The 22,671-nt window shown below is 37.3% G+C and overlaps 1 protein-coding gene across 7 annotated transcripts in view; it reads left to right on the top strand.

Annotated features, from left to right (window-relative positions):
* ARHGAP12 (Rho GTPase activating protein 12) overlaps positions 1–22,671 on the top strand; it is a 123,126-nt gene that overhangs the window by 6,023 nt on the left and 94,432 nt on the right. For 6 of the 7 annotated variants that reach the window (XM_032593855.1, XM_030321218.2, XM_030321217.2 and 3 more), the window contains exons 2-3: positions 11,882–11,920; positions 14,001–14,755. In XM_032593855.1, coding sequence (XP_032449746.1) covers positions 14,078–14,755 — 678 coding nt within the window. In that variant the 5' untranslated portion in view covers positions 11,882–11,920; positions 14,001–14,077. Of the gene's footprint in view, positions 1–11,881; positions 11,921–12,130; positions 12,150–14,000; positions 14,756–22,671 lie in introns of those variants that run through there. The other variant, XM_030321215.1, reaches the window with a different exon arrangement.

Genomic DNA, 22,671 nt, shown 5'->3' with positions numbered 1-22,671 from the left:
TGTCTGTACCATTTTGCATTCCCATTAGCAGTGAATGAAAATTCCAGTTGCTAGTATTCTTACCATGCAAGATATCCTTTATATATACTTAAAGTCATTGTAGTATAGGAGAAAGTAGTATTTGGTGCTTTAAATTTGTATTATTAGAGGGTTTTTTAACAGGTTTATTGAGGTATAATTGCTGTCTAATAAACTGCATATATTTTAAATGTGTAACTTAATGAGTTTTGATGTATGTGTATATGTGTGTGTGTGTATATATATATATGTATGTATATATATAACCTGTGAAACCATCACCACTATAAAGAACATGTTAATCTCCTCCCCACCCCCCCACCCCCAAATTTTCTTGAGCTCAGGATAGTTCATTCCCTTGTTCTCTGGTCAATATTGATTTGTTTTCTGGGGCTTTAGATTCATTTCCATTTTCTAGAATTTTATGTAGACGGACCCATATAGTATGCAGTCTTTCTTGTCTGGATTTTTTTTCACTCAGCAAAATTATTGTGAGATCCAGTTTGTTGTATGTATTAGTAGTTCGTTCCTTTTTGTTGCTAAGTGATATCCCATTGTGTGGATATACCACAATTTATCCATTCACCATTTTTTTTAATGTTTGTTTATTTTTGAGGGGACAGAGTGCGAGTGGGGGATGGGCAGAGAGAGAGAGGAAGTCACAGAATTTGAAGCAGGCTCCAGGCTCTGAGCTGTCAGCACAGAGCCGGATGCAGGGCTCGAACCCGCAAACTGCGAGATCATGACCTGTGCCAAAGTCCAGCTGACTGAGCCACCCAGGCGCCCCTATCCATTCACCTCTTGATGGACATTTGGATTGTTTCCAGTTTGGGGCTGTTACAAATAAAGCTGCTGTGAACATTTACACACAGGTCTTTGTGTGGACACCTGCTTTCATTTCTCTTGGGTAAATACCTAGCAGTAGAATCCCTGGGTCATATGGTAGATATATATTTAAATTTTTAAGAACCTCTCAGACTATTTCCAAATTTTACCATTTTACAGGTCCACCAGCAGTGTTGAGTTCTGGTTGCTCCGCATTCCAGAAAACAGTGGTATATGGTCAGTCTTTTAAATATTAGTCATTCTAATAAATGTGTAGTATTATTTCTTTGTGACTTTAATTTGCATTTCCCTAATAACCAAAGATGTTGGGCATCTTCTCATGGACTTATTTACCATCTGTAGATCCTCTTTGGATAAGTATATCTTCTACCTATTTTTTATTGGGTTGTCTTTTTTTTGTTTATTTATTTTGAGAGAGTTGGGGGACAGAGGGTGAGAGTGAGTGTGTGTGGGAGGGACAGAGAGAGAGAGAGAGAGAGAGAGAGAGAGAGAGAGAGAATCCCAAGCAAGCTCCACACTGTCAGCGCAGAGCGTGATGTGGGGCTCAAACCTGTGAACTGTGAGATTATGATCTGAGCTGAGATCAAGAGTTGGACACCTAACCTCCTGAGCCACCCAGGCACTCAGAGTTTTTATTGGGTTGTCTTATTGACTTGAATAGTTCTGTATATATTTAAATGTGAGTCCTTTCTTGGAGATAAGTTTGTATGTATGTTCATGAGGGATGTTAGGTCTTTAGTTTTTCTTACAATGTCTTTGGTTTTGGTATGAGGATAATGTTGACCTGATAGAATGAATTGGGATGTTTTTTCTCTGTTGCAATTTTCTTCAAAAGGTTTGTGTAGAATTGGTATTATCTTCCTTATATTTTTGGTAAAATTCTCTAGTGAAGCCATCTGGGCTAGGACTTTGTGGGAAGATTTTTAAAGAGATGTCAATTTATTTAACAGATACAGGGCTTTTTAGGTTATCAAGCCTTGGCAATTTGTCTTTCAGGAAATTTGTCTGGTTCATCTAAGTTGTTGGATTTATTGGGTTAAAGTTGTTCATAGTATTATCTTACTTTTGATGCCTTTAAAGCTGTAGTTGTGTTCCCTGTCTGAATGCCTGATATTGGTAATTCATGGTTTTCCCCCTTGTGTTCTGGATCAATTTGACTAGAGGGTTATTAGTACTACTGATCTTTAAGAACCATCTTCTGATTTCATCTAACACTTTTCTGTTTTCTCTCTCAGTGATTTCTGCTCTGATCTTTATCATGTGATATCTTCTGCCTATTTGCTGTTTAATTTGCTTGATGTTCATCTTGTAGTTTCTCAGAGGGGAAGTGTACATCATTGATTTGAGACTTTTTTCGTTTCTAATATGGCCATTTAGTGCTATAAATTTTCTCTGAGCACTACTTTAGCTGCATCCCAAAAGTTTTGAGATGTCATGTTTTCATTTTTATTCAGTTTAGATTTCCTGTTTGATTTCTTCTTTGACTTCTGAGTTATTTAGAAGTGTGTTGTTTAGATTCCAACAACAAATTTGCAGGTAAGTTTTTGTTAATTTATAACTCAATTCATTTGTTAGAGAATATACTTAGTATGATTTTAGTCCTTTGAAATTTATTGAGATTTGTTTCATGGCCCAGGAACAATTTGTTTCAGGCTGCAGAAAATCTTTGTTTATAGGAAACTACTGAACTGGCTGCACTGTTTTTAGTATTTCCATTAGCACTGTGTGTCGGATTCAGTTGTTGGTAGACTTATCAGCATTTTGTACTGTCTAATTTTTGAAAATTACTTTATTGTGGTTGGTGTGTAGTAATAATCTTGTTTTGGTTTAATTTGCATGTTTGGATTTTCAATGTTTTGTAAAATAATTTAAATCTGAATAAAAATTAAGAATCATAGTGTGCTTTCTTTTTTCAATCTGAGGGATTGGTAGTAGTAATAATTTATCATTTGTATGCCACATAAGTGCTACTTTCAGTTTTCTAAAAGTTTGAATGTGTTTTTGCCTTTTAAAATTTACTTTGAAAGCGTATCTGTAAAAGCTATGTGAGGATTTTAGTGACTTTTGTGGTTTGGGGGTAGGCAGGTGTAAGGTGATTTAAATTGTATTCTGCAATGACTATTGTGGTAATATATACACAGTAGTATTTTATGTGTGTACCACATTTTGTTTAGGCATTTATCTGTCCACAGACATTTGGTTTTTCTTTCCATCTTTTGGCTACTGTGATTAGTGCTGCTGTTAACATGGGTGTACATATATGTTTACAAGTCCCTGCTTTTGGATATATACCCAGAAGTGGAATTGCTGGATGTTTTAAAAAACCACCATACTGTTTACCCCGGTGCTGCTACTGTTTTGCACTTCTACAAGCAGTGCAAAGAATTGCAATTTCTCCACATCCTCACCAGCACTTGTTATTTTGGGGTTTTTTTGGTTGTTGTGGTTTGATTTCCATTTCCCTAATGATTAGTGATGTTGAGCATCTTTCCATGTTCTTTTTTTTTTTTTAAACATTTATTTTTGAGAGACAGAGACAGAGTGTTAGCCGGGGAGGGGCAGAGGGAGAGGGAGACACAGAATCTGAAGTAGGCTCCAGGCTCAGAGCTGTCAGTGCAGGGCCTGATGTGGGCCTTGAAATCACAAACTGTGACATCATGACCTGAGTTGAAGTTGGGAGCTGAACCGACTACGCCACCCAGGCGCCCCCATCTTTCCTTGTTATTGGCCACTTGTGTTCTCTTCTTTGGAAAAATATCTATTCAAGTCCTTTGCCAACAATGGCTCTTATCATGATGTTAATTTGGAGTAGGTTGGTATAATGTAAGCATTAAACAGAATAGTTTTTTCTTTTTTGAAAAGTTACTGAGGTCTGACTAGAGCTTTGCAATGGCCAGATGTTAATAATCACTATTCTTGTATTTGCCTTTGTTTTGTAGATTGTATATTTTTTTAAAGCACAGGATTTGGTAAACATTTGAAAGTAGTTGAATGTAAATAGTCATTTCAAAGATTTTTAAGAGGGTAATGTGTATAGTTTTGGAGGAATATCTGAATGGGTTGGGGGAGAGGGTGGTTAATACCGAGGTAACCAATAGAATTGTGAAGTGAATGAAGTTTTTCTTCTAGAGTAAATTATTAGAGGATTAGAAATCCTATTAAACTTTATAAAGACCAAGGTTATGATTTTCTTTTCTTTTTTTAAGTTTATTTTGAGAGAAAGCGAGAGAGTGAGGGAGAGTGAACAAGGGAGGAGCAGAGAGAGGGAGAAAGAGAACCTGAAGCAGGCTCCGTGCTGTCAGCACAGAACCCAACTTGTGGCTGGATCTCACAAACCACGAGATCATGACCTGAGTAGAAAGTAAGAGTTGGACACTTAAATTGGCTGAGCCACCCTGGTGCCCTGATATTCTTATTAATATATGACAACTTGTGTAATGATATGGACTGAGATCATGAGCATGGATGCTTCCCCAAAGGAAAATCAAGGTGTTGTTACTATAAGGGGGGACAGGTTTGATGCCACCAAGGCAAGATCAAATTTATGTGACCTGTAAAAAAGGTTACTTTTTTTTTTTAATTAAAAATGGTTATTATAGAAATTTCTTAATAAGAAATTAAAATATGGGACTCAGGTGTTGAGGGTATAGAAGGAAGAATCCATTGTTTGGAGTGCATTCAGAAAGAAATAATAAGAAAGCTGAAAAATACAGAAGCAGAATTGATTATTGTAGAAGGGTGGTTTTAAAGGTTAACATGGAGCCAGTATCCATATAGGTAGCTTATGAAATAGAATCTGAAGGAAAAGGAAGTTAACCTATTGGCTCAAGAAAATTTTTTGATCCTTAGACTTTTTACTAGGTCTGAGTTTGTTTTTTTTAACCTTATAGGCTGTCTTCTGGTGTGTGCAAATGGATCTGAAAGGATTAAATTCTAGTTTAATCCTTTTTGGTTTGAAAGGGCTTGATCAGGATGGTTTACTGAAGTACTGAGTGTGTGAAATTTTTAATACAGTATGCTCCTCACTTTCTGCTCTGTCATATATCAGCTGGATCAGTATTTACTCTCCACGTATAAGAGATTATTTTAGAATGATTTTGAACCCTACTGCCTCTTAAGTAATTGTAATTTATATTTTGTTGAGAAAAACAGGCACTGTGATTCTCCATAAATGCAGAGTGTAAAAGTAAAGAATTACAGAAATGTGAGTTTTTATTTAAATTATTCAAATGTGGGGCAGCATAATGTAAGATTTTTTTTTTATTTTTATTTTTGAGAGAGAGCTCCATGAGTGGGGGAGGGGCAGAGAGAGAGGGAGACAGAGGATCTAAAGCAGGCTCTGTGCTGACAGCAGAGAGCCCAATGTGGGGCTCGAACTCAACGAACTGTGAGATCATGACCTGACATGAATTTGGACACTTAACCTACTGAGCCACCCAGGCCCCCCCTAAGATATTTTAATATGAATATGAAATGTGCGCCATATCACTTTGAATTATAGTTTAAGAAGACAGTAGTTTAATAATAAGCATTTAAAAAATGGTAAGCATTTAAATCTAAGGACTAGATAGTCCTTAAAAAAAAGTAAATATAGTCCTTAAAATCCAGAGGGGGAAGGGTCACTATGGCACTACAAGGAGCTTGGGGCTCATCTTGTATATTTTCTGCCCCAGTCCTTGAATCAGTCATCTCTCCAAAGAGCCTTGTTTCCTTTATTTGGAGAATGGTATTAGAAACCATATCTGGATGTTAGGTGTACTTGTTGCTGTTAGGTATCATTTTTACTGACAGCAAAATGTGTATACTAAGCAATATATAGATACATATCTGTAGTATTTCTTTATGAAATCACCTTTATTTTTGTTGTTATTGTTCTGTTTATTTATTTTTATTATTTTAGTTTATTTATTCTCATATTAGCTAACATAACAGTGTAGTCTTGGCTTCAGGAGTAGATTCCAGCGATTCATCACTTACATACAACACCCAGTGCTCATCCCAACAAGTGTCCTCCTTAATGCCCCTCACCCATTTTCTCCACCCCCATCAACCCTCAGTTTGTTCTCTGTATTTAAGAGTCTCTTACGGTTTGCCTCCCTCTCTGTTTTTATCTTACTTTTCCTACCTGTCCTCTACGATCATCTGTTAAGTTTCACATATGAGTGAAATCATATGATATTGATTGATTTATTTTGCTCAGCATAATACCCTCCAGTTCCATCCACATTGTTGCAAATGGTAAGGTTTCGTTCTTTTTTTATCACCAAGTAGTATTCCATTGTATGTATAAACCGCATCTTCTTTATCCATTCATCAGTTGATGGACATTTGGGCTCTTTCCATAATTTGGCTGTTGTTGATAGCACTGCTATAAACATTGGGGTTCATGAGCCCCATTGAATCAGCATTTTTGTATCCTTTGGATAAATTTCTAGCGCGGTTGCTGGGTTGTAGGTTAATACTATTTTTAATTTTGTGAGGAACCTCTACACTGTGTGGCTACACCAGTTTGCATTCCCACCAACAGTGCAAGAGGGTTCCCCTTTCTCCACATCCTTGCCAACATCTGTTGTTTCCTGAGTTGTTAATTTTAGCCATTTGATGGATGTGAGGTGGTATCTCAGTGTGGTTTTGATCTCTGTTTCCCTGATGATGAGTGATGTTGAGCATCTTTTCATGTGTCTGTTTGCCATCTGGATGTCTTCTTTGGAAAAGTGTCTATTCGTGTTTTCTGTCCATTACAGAATCACCTTTGTTATTTTATCTGTAGTAAGCTAAAAATGAGTTCGTATTGATGTTTCCAAGTTTAATCCATGGATAATTCTAGTCTTTTCCCCATGATTATAAATTTCCACTCCATCACTGAGAAACCTGGTTCCTATCATCCATATTCCATTTAATTAATTATTTCGTTACGATACACAAATATGGCTGTATCAAAATTTTTGACTTGTACCCCCGTGGGATGTGTTTTTTATCAAGCTAGAATACAGTATTTATGTTCAATTCCTTTGCCTATATTCTTACAAACTTCACTTATTTTCAAAATAAGTTAGATCAGCATCCTCTTCCACCCTCCGTCCATTCAGTGAGGTTGTTCCATGCATTTGTCATACTATTAGACTATCTTGTCTTAATCTGCTTTCCTGGGAAATCCTGGCATTCCCCCAACTGCCTAAATGAATTTTTAAAATTTGCATACATTAAAGTTCATTATTTGTGTTATAAAGATTAATGGCTTTTGACGTGTACATTGTCTTACACCCACCATTACAGTATCATACAAAATAGTTTTATTGACCTAAAAGAATCCCCTGTGCTTCGCTTGTGGAACCCTCCATCTCCTCCTCCCGTCCCTGGCAATTACTGTCTGTATGGTTTTGACTTTCCCAGAACGTGATATAATTGAAGTCATTCAGTGTGTAGCATTTTCAGACTGGCCTCTTTCGCTTTGCCAAATATATTTAAGATTAGTTTGTATCTTTTCTTAGCTTGATACCTTATTTTTATCACTGAAGAATATTCCATTGTGTGGATGTCTCACACATAGTTGGTTTATCCTTTGTCCTATTGAAAGATTTCTTTGTTGCTTCCGGGTTTTGGCAGTGATACATAAAGCTGCTGTAAACATTTGCCTGCAGGACTTTTTGTGGACATAAGGTTTCAACTTATTTGGGTAAATACCTTGGAGTGTGATTGCTAGATCGTATGGCAAGACTATGTTTAGCTTTGTAAGAAACTGCTAAGCTGTCTTCAAAGTAGCTGAACCATTTTGCATTCCTACCAGCAGTGAATGAAAGTTCCTGTTGCTCTACATCCTCACTAGCTCTTGTGTTGTCAGCTTTTTTTGGATTGTAGCTATTGTAAGAGGTGTGCTGTGGTGTCTTGTTTTAATTTGTAATTCCCTAATGGCATGATGAGCACTTTTTCATGTGCTTATTTGTCATTTGTCTGGTTTTTTTCATGATTTGTCTTTTCAGATTCTTTTTCCATTTAAAATGTTAGGTTCTTTTTATTGACTTTTAAGAATTCTTTGTATATTTTGGACACTAGTCCTTAATCAGGTATGTATTTTGAAAATATTTTCTCCTTGTGTGTGGTTTGTGTTTTCATTCTTTTCGCAGTGTCTGCCACAAAGGAGTTCTTAATTTTAATAAACTCCTATTTTTTTCTTTCATGGATTGTATATTTGGTTGTATAACTAAAACTCATTGTAAACCCCAATATCATATTTCTTCCCTTTTAAATTAGAGTATTTTCTCCATTCTTGTAACAATCCAAGAAGTTATTACATCCACCCTTATTTCTGACTAAGACTTTATGGCACGAATCATTCTAAAATACCCTATGCAAATGTAATTTTTAGTAAAAAATGCTTGCTTCCTCAAATGCTTTGTTGTTTCCTCATTTTTGTTTCAGATTTAAATCTCAGTTTTTAAATTTCTTTTACTACTCTATGTTTGTGTTCTCTCCTGCTTTCCAGTTACCCAAATATTTCCTGTATCCTTCTTCTGTCCCTGTTTTTGCTATTTCTTCATGGCCAATGTAGTTGATAATATTAATCACTATATTTTTCTTCTCTTCTTTAGGCCTAAAGAAATGTCTTACATCCTACACGTTTTTATTATTAGAAAACAGGTGTCATGCATTGTGAAAAACTCTAAGTGCCTGATAAGTGGCCTATGATTTTTTGCTGTGCAAGTGTACAATTTAAAAAATTATTTGCTGGTATAATTCTTTATGCTAGAACTTAATGCTGGAATTGTTCTTAACTATTTTATTGTGCTCATTATGTTTAACTGATTTCTTCAGTAGAGGCCTGTTTACGAATTGTTCATTTTATTTATTTTTAATTTTTTAGGGGGATTATTCATTTTAAACAAGTACTTTTAAAACTATGTGGAGGGCTTCATGTCAAAAAAAGTGGCCTAAATTGTACTTTTTAAGTTGGTTAATATTTACTTATATTTTTAAATGTTTCTTTTTTTTTAAATTTTTTTAAATGTTTATTTGTTTCTGAGACAGAGAGACAGAGCATGAGTGGGGGAGGGGCAGAGAGAGAGGGAGACACAGAATCTGAAGCAGGCTCCAGGCTCTCAGCTGTCAGCACAGAGCCCGACGCAGGGCTTGAACTCACAAACCATAAGATCATGACCTGAGTGGAAGTAGGACGCTTAACCGACTGAGCCACTCAGGCGCCCCTGGTTTCTTTTTTTTTTTTTTTTTTTAATGTTTGTTTCTTTTTGATAGAATGAGAGAGAGACAGAGCGTGTGCAGAGGAGGGGCAGAGAGAGGGAGACACTTTGAATCAGAAGTGGGCTCCAGGCTCTGAGCTGTCAGCACACAGCCTGACGTGGGGCTCAAACTCATGAACCGCGAGATCATGACATGAGCCAAAGTCAGATGCTTAACCGACTGAGCCACCCAGGTGCTCCAAAGTTGGTTAATATTTATGCACGTGAGGCTATATTAATATTTTGTTGCTCATGGCATTACAATTGCTATACTCATTGTACATATATGTATTAGATTTAAATTGTAGACTCATCCCCCTAAAATTATAGACTCATTAATTATGGATGCATTTACTGTATTTCTCTTAAGATTGTGTTCATTTGTTTACTTTTTTGATATACCTAGTAAAGATACCATGCTGAGAGATGTAGTTGATTAAAACAGATGTCCTGGGGGAGGAAGATAACATGTGCTGAGCTGTGTAATTTGCCGTGGGAAAGAAAATGAGGGGGAAAAAAAAGGCAGACAGAAAGGAGGAGGCTATTAGATTTTAAAATAGCATGGTAGAAAGTTCTGAAGCTGACGTGGAAGAAGAGAAGTAAAAGATGTAAGGAGTTGTGTATATCTGTTCTTGTTGAAACATGAGTTAGAAAACTGGTAAGAGTCATGGAAAGCCTACATGGGTGGTGTTGAAACTGCCGAGTAAAGCAGTGGTTGGTACTGGGTCAGTAGATACGCAAAAACTTTATATATATTGGTGGTTGGGTACTTAGTTTTAAGGTGTGTGTGTGATGAGTGTGGATGGGGGAGTGTGGTGATGAGTACAGAATGTATTTCAGTTCGAGGAGAGCTGTGCTCAGAGCATTATAGTTGGATGAGTAAGATTCTAATCAAAATACTTGAGAGGATAAAATAGCAGGATAAACAGTGCTTAACCTATCTAAAGAGAAGAATCCACAAGTTTGGAGAGTAGAGAAAAAGATAAATGTTTGTTTTAATATAGCTTGTGTTTTTAAATAAAATTAGGCAATATAATATACTTGCAGATAATTTTCACTTAGATCTCAGTTTTTAGAGCTACCCCATAATTATTTTAATTTTCTCTGAATCCATAACTTAAAATAAGGCTTTCCTCTTTTTTATTTTATGTAACTTTTCCTAGACCTTGGGTTGTGATACATAATTCCTGCTATGTGACTTTCTAGAGGTTTATAATTTTAATAGTCTCTCTTAGGGGCTTCCCAGTTTCATTCCCCACCTCACCACCCCAGTATTATAACTAGAAAACTATGTCAGCTCCATTTCCCCTATTCTTATCCCATGTGTCTACTCCTGTTCATGTTGTCTGCCTTGATATCCAATTTCTTTTTCTATGTAGAAGTCTTTTGGCTACTTCTCCATCTTCTTTGTCCTCCCAGTCTCATTTTTTTTTTAAACTTTAGATTGCATGTCTCATGTTGAACATAGTGAACTGACTACTTCATCTTTCTCTCTAACTTCTCCTTCATATTTATCTTTGTAGTCACAGGGCAGGGTGTAGTCATAAAGCCTGGCAGTGAAAGGGACTGAGCATGGATTGGCTTTTAACCTATTGTTGGTCCCCACTGCCCAGCCTCTCTCCTACTAGCGTGACATACAGTTTTCTTGTTATTCTTCATACTTTCCTTTTCTTCATTGCTGTGGATAAATACCTGACTGCTTATGGTATGTATGAGCTTAGAGGTGTTGCTTAAGTTACTTTATTACTTCCTGGAAAGCAAAAGAAAAAAAAATTCACCTGAGGAGAAGTATTTCAGTGTGGAATTTTAAAAAGTTGTAGTGAAAAACTTTTATGTAGGTAAAAGGATTAAAGCACATACTAATGTCCTGGTAACGCATGAAAGTAAAGGCTGAACATTTGGAAGGTTAGACTTTCTATTTACCGCTATTGGAAAGACCATGCAGATCTGGTGGGGCTCGGGTGGGATAGAGATAGAAAGTAGATTTTGCATGTTGTAAGTTTTAGGTACCTACTAAAATACCAAGTGGATTTTGTTGTTGTGGTCCAATAATCTCTTTTGATCTAGAAGACTCTTCCTCCCTTATTCATTTTTCCATGAAATTGTATTTCTTGAAGAGTTCAGGTCTGTTATCTAATAGAATGTCTTATACTTTGGAATTAATTGTTTCTTAACAATTAACAAGATTTAACATGTTTTTGACAAGAATGCAACTTAGGCAACATTGTGTACATCACATTAGGAGGCATATATCATCAAGGTTGTCCCACTGTTGGTGTTACTGCATTTGATCACTTGGTTAAGCTCATGACTGCCAGATTTCTCTGTTGTAAAGGTGTATTCGTCTATTTATAATTAGTAAGTAATCTGTGGGGAAACATGTTAGGACTCCCAATAGCTTGGAGTGTTTGTTGTCATTCTCTTTATCCATTCAGTACAATAAACTTGAAAGCCAGTTCTGTCATTTTAACAATTTTACAAAGGCTGCTTTCATATTATTAAAAATTTTAAAGGATATTTGTTAGAATAAAAAATAAGGGGCAGAAATGAAATTGAAACCATGTGAAAGTGAAGTAGGAGGGGCAGTGGTGAAGCATACCTTGTATTTGTCCACATTTGGAGGGTGGTGCGGAACAGTCTTGAGATATAAAATTGTACTGTTTCATAGGGCTGTTATAAAAATATGAGCAACACATCGCAGCTATTCTAAATCATGAACAATATTATTAGCCTTCTTAAAGCAATCCTGGTTAAAGTTAATGAACTTTATTATTTTTTTATAGGTTTAAATGAAATACTGGATATTTATTTCTTCCTTTAAGGTAAGTTTTTTATTTTTAATCTTTTTCAAAATATTATTAAATTTGTTATCCAAGTACTTTGTCCAGAAAGTAAAAGTTTTAGTTACTGAAGTTGTGTCACTAATTTATCATCTGGACTTATGGGCTTTATCTATTACAGAGAAGAAAAATGTCCTCAAGGAAATGATTGTTACTGTACATACAGCACCCAGTAATGCTATGCCCAGCATTTGGGTGCTGAAGAGAATTGGTAGGTTATCATGGGACCTTAGGTTTACACATTTGTGGTGTATCTCGGTATTCAGAATTGCTTAGCTTTGCCTTAGGATCCTTGAGCCTTGGGTTAATATTAGTTTCCTAGGGCTGCAATAACAAAGTGCCACACACTGGGTGGCTTAAAACAATAGAAACTTATTCTCTCCCAGTTCTGGAGGCTAGATGTCCCAAATAAAGGCAGGGTTGTCCTCCATTTGTGAAGGCTTTAGCAAAGACTCTTTCTTTGCCTCTATCTTCTGGTAGCTGCTGGGTGTCCTTGGGGTTCCTTGCTTATAGCTGCTTCACTCCATTTTCTGCCTCTGACTTCCAGTAGTGTTTCCTCTATGTGTTTCCTTTCTCTGCCTCCAGATCCCCCTCTCCTTATAAAAACACCAGTCATTGGATTTTGGTCCTACCCTAATGACATATAACCTCATCTTAAATTGATTACATCTGCAAAGATCCTATTTCCAAATAAGGTCACATTCATAGGTCCTGGGTTTATGACTTAAACATACCTTTTTTGGGGAACACAGTTCATCCTACAGCAGTTGGTACTTGAGTTGTAGTAATATCGAGATGCTATGATCACTTTGAAGCTTGAATACTGTATTCTGTGAAGTACTAAAGTATTTTGGAATTGATATAGAAATAAAAGTGAATCCCTAGATTTCTCAAGCCAAGTTAGGACTCATTCTGCAACAGACTTTGAGTGGTAGAGGGGGTAAGAATTTTTAACATTTATAAATAAAAAGATCGGGAGCACCTGGACAGGCTCAGTCTGACTCGATTTTTGGCTCAGGTCATGATCCCAGAGTCATGGAATGGAGCCCTACTTCGGGTTTTGTGCTATGCATGGAGCCTGCTTAAGAGTCTTTCCCTCTCCTACCCCCTCCTCTCCCCCTTCCCACCCACCCTACCAGCTCCTGCTCTCTGTCTCTCAAAAAAAAAAATTATAAGACTGGTTATTTATTTCCATTTGTGGGATTCAGCCTGACAAGGATTGTGGCCCTCCTGAGGTACAACATGGAAACAAAGTAAACTAGGAGTTTTGTTTTCTTCATGTGCGTACTTTGTCTGGAAATAACAGTGTTCTCCTTTTTATCCATTTATGTTAGACGAAACTCATATAATTGGATAATTTTTTAAAGCACATTAATACTCTTGACCATTTTAGAAAATAGTACAGGGTTACTGAAATTCAGTTCCAGCTTCAAAGAAGGACTTAGATAAGTGAACCTAGCTCAGTTCTTGGCTCTTGGTAAGTGCCTAAGATGTATTTGTTATTATTAGTGAGCCTTTCTAAGAAAGTGAAGGAGGTTTTAGGTAGTCATGAAAAGAAGGAAAATTCTCACCTCTTATTTATTATTATTTTTTTCTGTCTGGCTGGTTAGGATATTTACTGTTCCAGTAATTGGTTTGGTTTTGCTTATAAATGACTGGAAAATGTAGATTACAGTTAGAATGAATGTTTTTAATGTAGGAAAATACATATGATATTAGACACGTTTACTTTTTGGAGGGTGAAGGTAATATTTTTTAAAACTGTTTATTTATTTTGAGAAGGAAAGAGTGCACTCCCATGTTAGCAGGGTAGGGGGCAGAGAGAGGGAGAGAGAGAATCCCAAGCAGGCTCTGTGCTGTCAGCACAGTCTGTCAGCTCATGAACCGTGAGATCATGACCTCAGCCGAAGTCAAGAGTCGAACGTGTAACCGACTGAGCCACCCAGGCGCCCTGGTAGTATTCTTTAAATACCTTGATTATATGATGCTTTTGGATAAATATTAAAAATCCAGGCTGTGTTAACTTTTTCTTTATTCTCTTCTTCCATTTAAATAAAAATAGCTGTATTAATCCAACAAGGCATAAAGCCATAATGTGGCATACCATCCTGTTTGAGAGGTGAACATTACTGAATAAAAATGGCTGACAGAAGTGGGAAGACTGTTCCAGGACAAGTGTATATTGAAGTGGAATATGATTATGAATATGAAGCTAAGGACAGAAAGATCGTGATAAAACAAGGGGAACGATACATCTTGGTGAAAAAGACCAATGACGACTGGTGGCAAGTCAAACCAGATGAGAACTCCAAAGCATTTTATGTGCCAGCTCAGTATGTCAAGGAGGTCACCCGTAAAGCTCTCATGCCGCCTGTTAAACAGGCAGTTGGACTGCCAAATAATTCCATGAAAATGATACAGAGTCTCCATCTTCAGAGGTCAACAGAAAATGTGAACAAATTGCCTGAGCTTTCGAGCTTCGGAAAGCCATCATCGTCTGTTCAAGGAACAGGTCTTATTCGTGATGCCAATCAGAATTTTGGACCCAACTATAATCCATGTCAGACTGTGAACCTAAGCCTGGACCTGACCCATAATAATGGAAAGTTTAACAGTGATTCACATTCTCCTAAAGTTTCTGGCCAGAATAGGACGCGCTTATTTGGTCACTTTCCCGGCCCGGAGTTCTTGGACATAGAGAAAACTAGCTTCTCCCAGGAACAGTCTTGTGATTCAGCAGGAGAAGGCTCAGAAAGAGTACATCAGGATTCTGAATCTGGTGATGAACTTAGCAGCAGCTCCACTGAGCAGATAAGGGTAAGATGAAAAGTAGAATGATGGAGCACTTGTACTACCATAACAAAAATATTGCAGATTTTAATTAAAATCTTTGTAGGAGTTAGGCATTGTTCATTTTGCTTTGTTATTAGAATAGGTTCCATCCTGACTTAATGAGGTGGAGAATAGTGTAATAACTTGTAGAGTTCATAAAGGTTGGCCTTATGGTTTCCATAGTTCTCGTACCTTTGTGGGACTAGAGCTGCCTCAAGTGTGGAAAAGTTTTTTTTGGTCTTCTCTATTGATAATGCATAGGGTAGAAAGGATTTACTTACCCAGTGATATTTCTTTTACTAGACCAACTTTGTTTTCTAATTGTACTCATTTGGCTTATTTGTGATAAGTTTTCAGGTAATAGTGGGAATATGAGGAAAGGTGTCACTGGAATGTTAGCTGCTAACTCTTGTTCTTTAAAACTTGTTTATTAACCTCTAATATTTAAAAACTAGCTGACAAATCTTTGCCTTCATTCATGCACTTTGGTGTCTTAAGTGTTTAAATATACACACTTGTTTGCATGGAGCATTGGCCTGAAAAAGATTGTGTGTCAGTGATTTGATTTTTTTCCTCCTTATCCAACTTTATTTTGAGATTAGTTTATGCCAGTTTGTCATGTAAAGTGAAATAAAATTAAAAGCAATTGCATGAAATCAAAACTTGAATGTATTTGGATAAGTCTAATTAAAAAAATTTTTTTTAAATGTTTTATTTATTTTTGAGAGAGAGAGAGAGAGAGAGATGGAACGAGTGGGGGAGGGACAGAGCGAGAGGGAGACACAGAATCTGAAGCAGGCTTCAGGCTTCAAGCTGTCAGCACAGAGCTTGATGCAGGGCTTGAACCCATGAACTGGGAGATTATGACCTGAGCTGAAGTTGTTTGCTTAACTGACTGAGTACCCTGGAGAAGTCTAATTTTAAGTGAAATTGTAAATTGGTAAATTTTTGGTCTAAAGCTCTGTTGTAAGATTTATTCATCAAGTTAAGTCAGTAATTGTGAGGCTGGTCTTAGATGTGGTCTGACTCTGATGGAACTAGTTTGTTCTTACTATAGCTTTTAATTTTTTTGTGACATTTTGAATGGAAAAGGGAAGATTCTCTAGAAAAATTTCTGATGTTTGAGATCAGGGCAGTTAATGAAGTAGCACTGCCAGTTTACCATCATGTGTCTTAGGAGGCTTCTATTTCTTTAGTCTTTATGTGATACTTTGACATAGGATATACAGTGTTTCCTGGAATTTTTCTGTTCATAGCTTCTTTTTGAACTAGCGGGACTTAGGAAAGATGCGTTTTCTATTACTGATAGCCATCACAGTTCACGGTATGTTTTATATTTATGTATCCCAGCAATCCTGTGTTCTCTTCATTATGGTCATCTTAAATTCACTGCATGGAAGTTCATGGCTCCTGACCTCTCCTGAGCCCTTAACACTGCTTGGAAATCCTGCTAAATTTCTCTGACAGGTCCTTTTCCTAACTGTTCATGACAAGTATTTCAAAACTTTATCATTTCTCTCATTCACCTGCTTTTCCCTGCTCTCTTAGGTCAAATAACTTTACCTTCTATTACCTTTTATTAGTCTGTAGCCTGAATAAAAGCTTTAGGATGGAAATGCTTCAGCTGTGGGGAGGATGTATTGCACAGCAGTTAATAGCACTGGCTTTAGATTTGGATCTGATTCCATACCACTTACCAGCTCTGCCATAATTGGGGCAAAGTGCTTAACCTCTGTGTCTCAGTTTCCTCATTTTAAAATGGGGATCACAGGGTTGTTGAGGATTAAGTGGGCTACTATATCTAATATGCTTACAACTATGCTTTGCGTATAAGTACATTATGTATCTATTGCTATTTAATAAATTCCTCCCAAGTCTAGTGGCTTAAAACTGTAACATCTTCTCAGAGTTTCTGTGGTCCATAACTCAGAAGCCGGTTAAATGACTGTTTTTTTTTTTTTTTTTTTCCAACGTTTATCTATTTTTTTGGGACAGAGAGAGACAGAGCATGAACGGGGGAGGGGCAGAGAGACAGGGAGACACAGAATTGGAAACAGGCTCCAGGCTCTGAGCCATCAGCCCAGAGCCCGACGCGGGGCTCGAACTCACGGACCGCGAGATCGTGACCTAGCTGAAGTCGGACGCTTAACCGACTGCGCCACCCAGGCGCCCCTAAATGACTGGTTTTAAAGGCACAGGGTCTCATGAGGTTGTAGTCTTGTGAAGGCTTGGCTTGGGCTGGAGGAGCTGCCTCTAAAATGGTTCACTCACATGAAATTAGTTGGGCCTCTTCACAGGTGCTTTTGTTGTAGACCAGCTTTCCCTCAGAAGGAGCAGTCCAAGAGCTGCAAGGTAGCTTGCAAGAGCAAGGTAGAAGCTACATTGTCTTTTATGCCAGTCTTAGAAGTCATACACTGTCATTTCCTATTAATTACACATCTCACTTCTATTCTGTGTGGCAGGAGACCATAAAGGGTATGTGTATCAGGAGATGAGGATCATTGGGGTCCATGTTGGGGCTGGCTAGCATAGTAAGTATTCAGTAAAATAGAGCTGTTGTTGTTATTTCTATTATTATTTCCACCATCAAATCTATAGGTGCACCTGTATCAGCAGTCCCCTTTCCCCTTGTGTGGTGCAAGCATTGTCTCTCTTCTCCCCTCCATAGCTGCTAAATATTATGCAGCATTGTGCTCATGTGGTTGATTATTTACCATGTTTTCTCCCTCATTTAAATCTCATGTTTTTCACATTTTAGTAAAGCACTTCAATAATACCTTCCCCTCTGAGTATCACTTTATCACCCTTTTCTTTTATTGACAACTCCCGGGAAGAGTTGTATGTATTTGCTTCTCTGCATTTTGTTGTTTCTCACTCACTCCTTAACTTAGTAGGACTTCTAGCTCCACCATTCTACCTAAACTGCTTCTGCTAAAAGGTACTCAGGTAAATAACTTTACAGACAATTGAAAACATTCATACACAGCCAATGCCATCATCATGGTGAACAAGATTAATAATCATATGACAATTTAAAATAATCTTTTACTGAGGCAGAGCATACAATCAAGTGTGTAAATTGCAGCAGTCTTAAATGCACAGCTTGATGGATTTGACTTACGTATACACCTCTGTAACCTTGAGCTGCTCCCCTGCCCCTCATGTGTCTGCTAGGAGATTGTCATTTTTCTGACTTATAGTGTCATTGGTCAATCTGCTTTAATTAAACTTTTCATTTTGAGATGCTTGTAGATTCATAAAAGCAGTTGTAAGACATAATACAGAGAGATTCCCTTGTGTCCTCTATCCAGTTGCAAAACTATACTGTCATATCACGATCAAGATATTGTCATTTGTTGGGCACCTGGGTGGCTCAGTTGGATGAGCGACTGACTTCGGCTCAGGTCATGATCTTGCAGTTTATGAGTTCCAGCCCCGCATCGGGCTCTGTGCTGATGGCTCAGAGCCTGGAGCCTGCCTCAGATTCTGTGTCTCCCTCTCTCTGCCCCATCCCTGCTCATGCTCTGTCTCTCAAAAATGAATAAACGTTAAAAAAAAAAAATTGTCATTTGTACAATCTAGATACTGAGCATTTCCATCACCACAAGGATCCTTTATATTGCCCTTTTATAACCACATCCTCTTTCCTCCCATCCCCCTCCCTCCTTAACCCTGGTTACTACTAATTTGTTCTCCATCTTCATAATTTTGTCATTTCGGAATATTATATAAATGGAATCATATGCTATATACCTTTTGAGGTTGGCTTTTTCATTCAGCGTAATTCTCTGGAGATTGATCCAGGTGACTGTATCAGTGTTTGCTGTTTTTGTTGTTGACAAGTATTCTGTGATATGGATGTACCACACTTTGTTTCACCATTAACCCATTGAAGAAAATCTAGGTTTCCAGTTTTCTGCTGTTGTAAACAAAGCTGCTATATATAAACATTTCTGCACAGGTTTTTGAGTGAACATAACTTTTTATTTGTCTGGCATAAGTGCCCGTGAGTATTGCTAATGGTATGGTAGATGTGTGTTTAATTTTTTAAAGAGACTGCTAAACTGTTTTCCAGAGTGGCTGTACCATTTATATTCCTACCAGCAATATATGTGATCCAGTTTCTCTGCATGCTCACTAGCGTTTGATGTTGCACTGTTTTTTTGTTTTTGTTTTTGTTTTTAGCCATTCTGAAAGGTGTGTAATAATATCTTGTGATTATAATTTGCATTTCTTAACAACTAATGATGTTGAACATCTTTTCATATGCTCATTTGCCATCAATAGATCCTTTTAATTGAAATGTCCTTCATATCTTTTGCCCATTTTTTAATTGGACTGTTTGTTTTTGTACTCTTGAGTGTAGAGAGTTCTTTATATTGTCTAGATACTAGTCATTTGCCAGATACATGGTTTGCAAATATTTTCTCCCAGTCTAGTTTGTCTTTTTATACTCTTAACAGCATAGCTAGTCAGGGTTCTCCAGAGGGTGTGTGTGTGTGTGTAAACTGCTTTTATATCTTTGTGAAAAATCAGTAGGCCATATTTGTATGGATCTATTTCTGGATCCTCTGTTGTGTTTCACTCATATATCTTTCCATACTCTAATATCAGACATCCTTGATTTTTTTTAATATTTAATTTTATTTATTTTGAAAGAGGGTGAGTGGGGGAAGGGCAGAGAGGAAGAGAGAATCCCAAGCAGGCTCCACTCTGTCAGTGCAGAGCCCAATGTGGGGCTCAGACCCACAGAACTGCAAGATCATGACCCAAGTTGAAACCAAGAGTCAGATGCTTACCTGGCACCTCTCAGACATCGTTGATTACAGTAGCTATATAATATGACTTAAAATTGGTAGACTGATTCCTCCCAATTTGTTCTTCAAAATTGTTTTAGTTATTGTAGTAGGCTAAATGATATTCACCAGAGATATCCGATCCTAATCCCTGGAACATTTCTTTTTTAAGAAAAAGATCTTTATACAGATAAGATTAAGTTAAGGATTTTGAGATGAAGAAATTATCCTGGACCCTGCATGTAATCACAAATGTCCTTACAAGAGAAGAGCAGAGGGGGCATCGCACACAAAGAAGAAGGCTATGTGAAGATGGAGCATGGAGAGATTTGAAGATGCTGGCCTTGAAGACATGAGTGATGTGGCCACAAGCCAAGGAATACTGGCAGCCACCGGAAGTTGGAAGAGGCAAAGAAAGCATTGTTTACTAGAGACTCTGGAGGAAGTGCAGCCCTGCCAGTTCCTTGATTTCAGCCTGGTGATACTGATTTTGGACTTCTGGCCTCCACAACTGGCAAGGAATAAATTTTTGTTGTTTTAAGCCGTTTTGTATTAAGTTCTTACGGCAGCCACAGGAAACTACTCGGCTATTCTAATTCCTTTGCTTTTCCTCATACATTTTAGGAGAGTCTGATTCATACCTATAAAACATCTTGCTGGGATTTTGATAGGAAGTGCATTAACTTCCATGTCATTTTGGAGAAGATGAACATTTTTACTATGTTGTGTCTTTAATCTGTGTATATTGTGTGTCTCTTTCCACTTACTTAGATCTGATTTGATTTTTTTTCATCAGCATTTTGTAGTTTTCAGTAAAAGTCCTGTATGTGTTTTGTTGTATTGACACGTAAGTATTTAAATTTTTTAGAGCAATTGTAAGTGATACTGAGTTTTTAATTTTGGTATTCACGTATTCATTACTAGTATATAGAAATACAGTTGATTTATTTTTTTAAAGATTATATTTTTAAGTAATCTTTACACCAAATGTGGGGCTTGAACCTACAACCCTGAGGTGAAGAGTCGCATGCGCCACTGACAGTCACTCAGGTGCCCACGATTTGTTTTTATTCTTACTTTTGAACTTTTTTAATGCACCTTTAGACTGAAAGAAATATTGTGAAGAAATTATAGACTTCTGATATACCCCACACCTAGTTTTCACTGTTGTTAACATATTAGTATGATTTGTCATAATTAATGAACTAATATTGATACATTATTAGCTAAAGTCCATACTTTTTTCAGGAGTTCTTTATTTTCTATTAATGTTCTTTTTTATCTCTTCCTGAATACCACATTACATTTAGTAGTTATGTGTCCTTAGGTTCTTCTTGGTTTTGATAGTTTTTCTGAGTTTCCTTGTTTATAATGACCTTGACAGTTTGGAGGAGTGTTGGTCAGGTGTTGTAGAATGACCCTATTTTGGAATTTGTCTCATGTTTTTCTCATGATTGGACTGTAGTTCTAGACTTTTGGGCAGGAAGACACAGAGGTAAAATGTCATTTTCATCACATCTTGTCAAGGGTAAATAACTACCAACATCATTTATCAGTGTTGATAGTGACCTTGATCACCTGATAGCTGTTATTGTCAGATTTTTCCACTGTAAAGTTACTCTTTTTCTCCCTCCCTTTCCATACCATGGTCTTTAGAAGGAAGTTGCTGTAGTGGCCCATACATAAGAAGGGGAGGAATTATGCCCTACCTCTTTGAGTGTACAGTGTCTACATAAATTATTTGGAATTATTTTATATGAGAAATTTGTATGTTTTGCACCATTTATTCAGTTATTTATTTATATCTGTATAGACTCACAGATTTTTTCTTTATACCTTGCATTATAATCAATACTACTGTATTTTGTTCCTCAATTATTTCAGTTTTGGCCTTTGAGAACTCTTTCAGGTGTGTGTATGTGTGTTTTAGCCATTCCTTACTTGCTGGCACTTCAGGATGCTCCGTGCTCATCCTCTGTATTTTATGCCCCAGCCCTAGAATCAGCCATTTCTCCGTGGGGTCCCTTGTTCCTTTAACTGGAGAATGGTATTAGAAACCAAGTTCTGGGTGCTAGTGTGCTGATGCTACTAGGATGTCATGGCTTCTAGGCCCTCTGAGCTGACAGAGCAAGGAAATAAACATAGATATGTTAACTCATATATATACCCAATCTATAATTATTTCCATATGTAATCATCTGCATCTGTGTTGAGCTAAACCTGGGTTCATATTGATGTCTTCCACTCTGTAATCTCTTCCTGCATGGATCATTGCTTATCTATAAACTTCCTCCCCAACATTGAGAAATGGGGCTTCCATTGTCCACTATCCATTTGCATAATTGTTCAATACAAGTATAAGTGTATAGGAGTATCAGAATTGTTAACTTGTATCCCTGTGGAAAGAACTTTATTAAATAGAATATAGTACTTCATATGCAGTTTTTTTTTTTTTTTACTTTATTTTTAAAGTTTTTATTTATTTTTGAGAAAGAGCACAAGTCAGGGAGGGACAGAGAGAGGGAGAAAGAGAGAAAGAGAGCGAGCACGCCAAGCAGGCTCTGCTCTGCCAGCACAGAGCCCCACACAGGGGCTCAAACTCATGAAACCGTGAGATCATGACCTGAGCTTAAACCAAGAGTCAGACGCTCAACTGACTGAGCCACCCAGGCGCTCCAGTTGTTTTTGTTTTTGTTTTTGTTTCCTAATGTTTGTTTATTTTGAGAGAAAGCAAGAGAGTAGGAGCTCACAAGCTGGGGAGTGGCAGCAAGAGAGAATCCCAAGTTGGTCCCATGCCCAGTGCGGAGCCCGTCATGGGGCTCGACCCCAGCCAGTATCAAGAGTTGGATAGCTAGCTCACTGAGCCACCCAAGCACCCCAAAATGCAGTTCTTTTTGATTTTAGTTTTACAGACTCATTTTCAAAGTTTCTTTGATCATCACCCTACCCACCCCCGCCCCCCCATTTTAATGAGGTTGCTGCATACATTTATAACATTTAAAAAAATCATATTCTGCTTTCTGTTTTGGGATTTCCCACCCCACCTTGAGTTTCTGTTTTAAAAAATTGCGTACATTGAGACATTGAGGTTTGCTCTTTGTGCTG

This window comes from Lynx canadensis, chromosome B4 (genome assembly GCF_007474595.2).
Source record: "Lynx canadensis isolate LIC74 chromosome B4, mLynCan4.pri.v2, whole genome shotgun sequence".
Classification (NCBI taxonomy): Eukaryota; Metazoa; Chordata; class Mammalia; order Carnivora; family Felidae; genus Lynx; species Lynx canadensis.
Note: the sequence above shows the minus strand (reverse complement) of the source record. Positions and strands in the feature narration are given on the sequence as shown.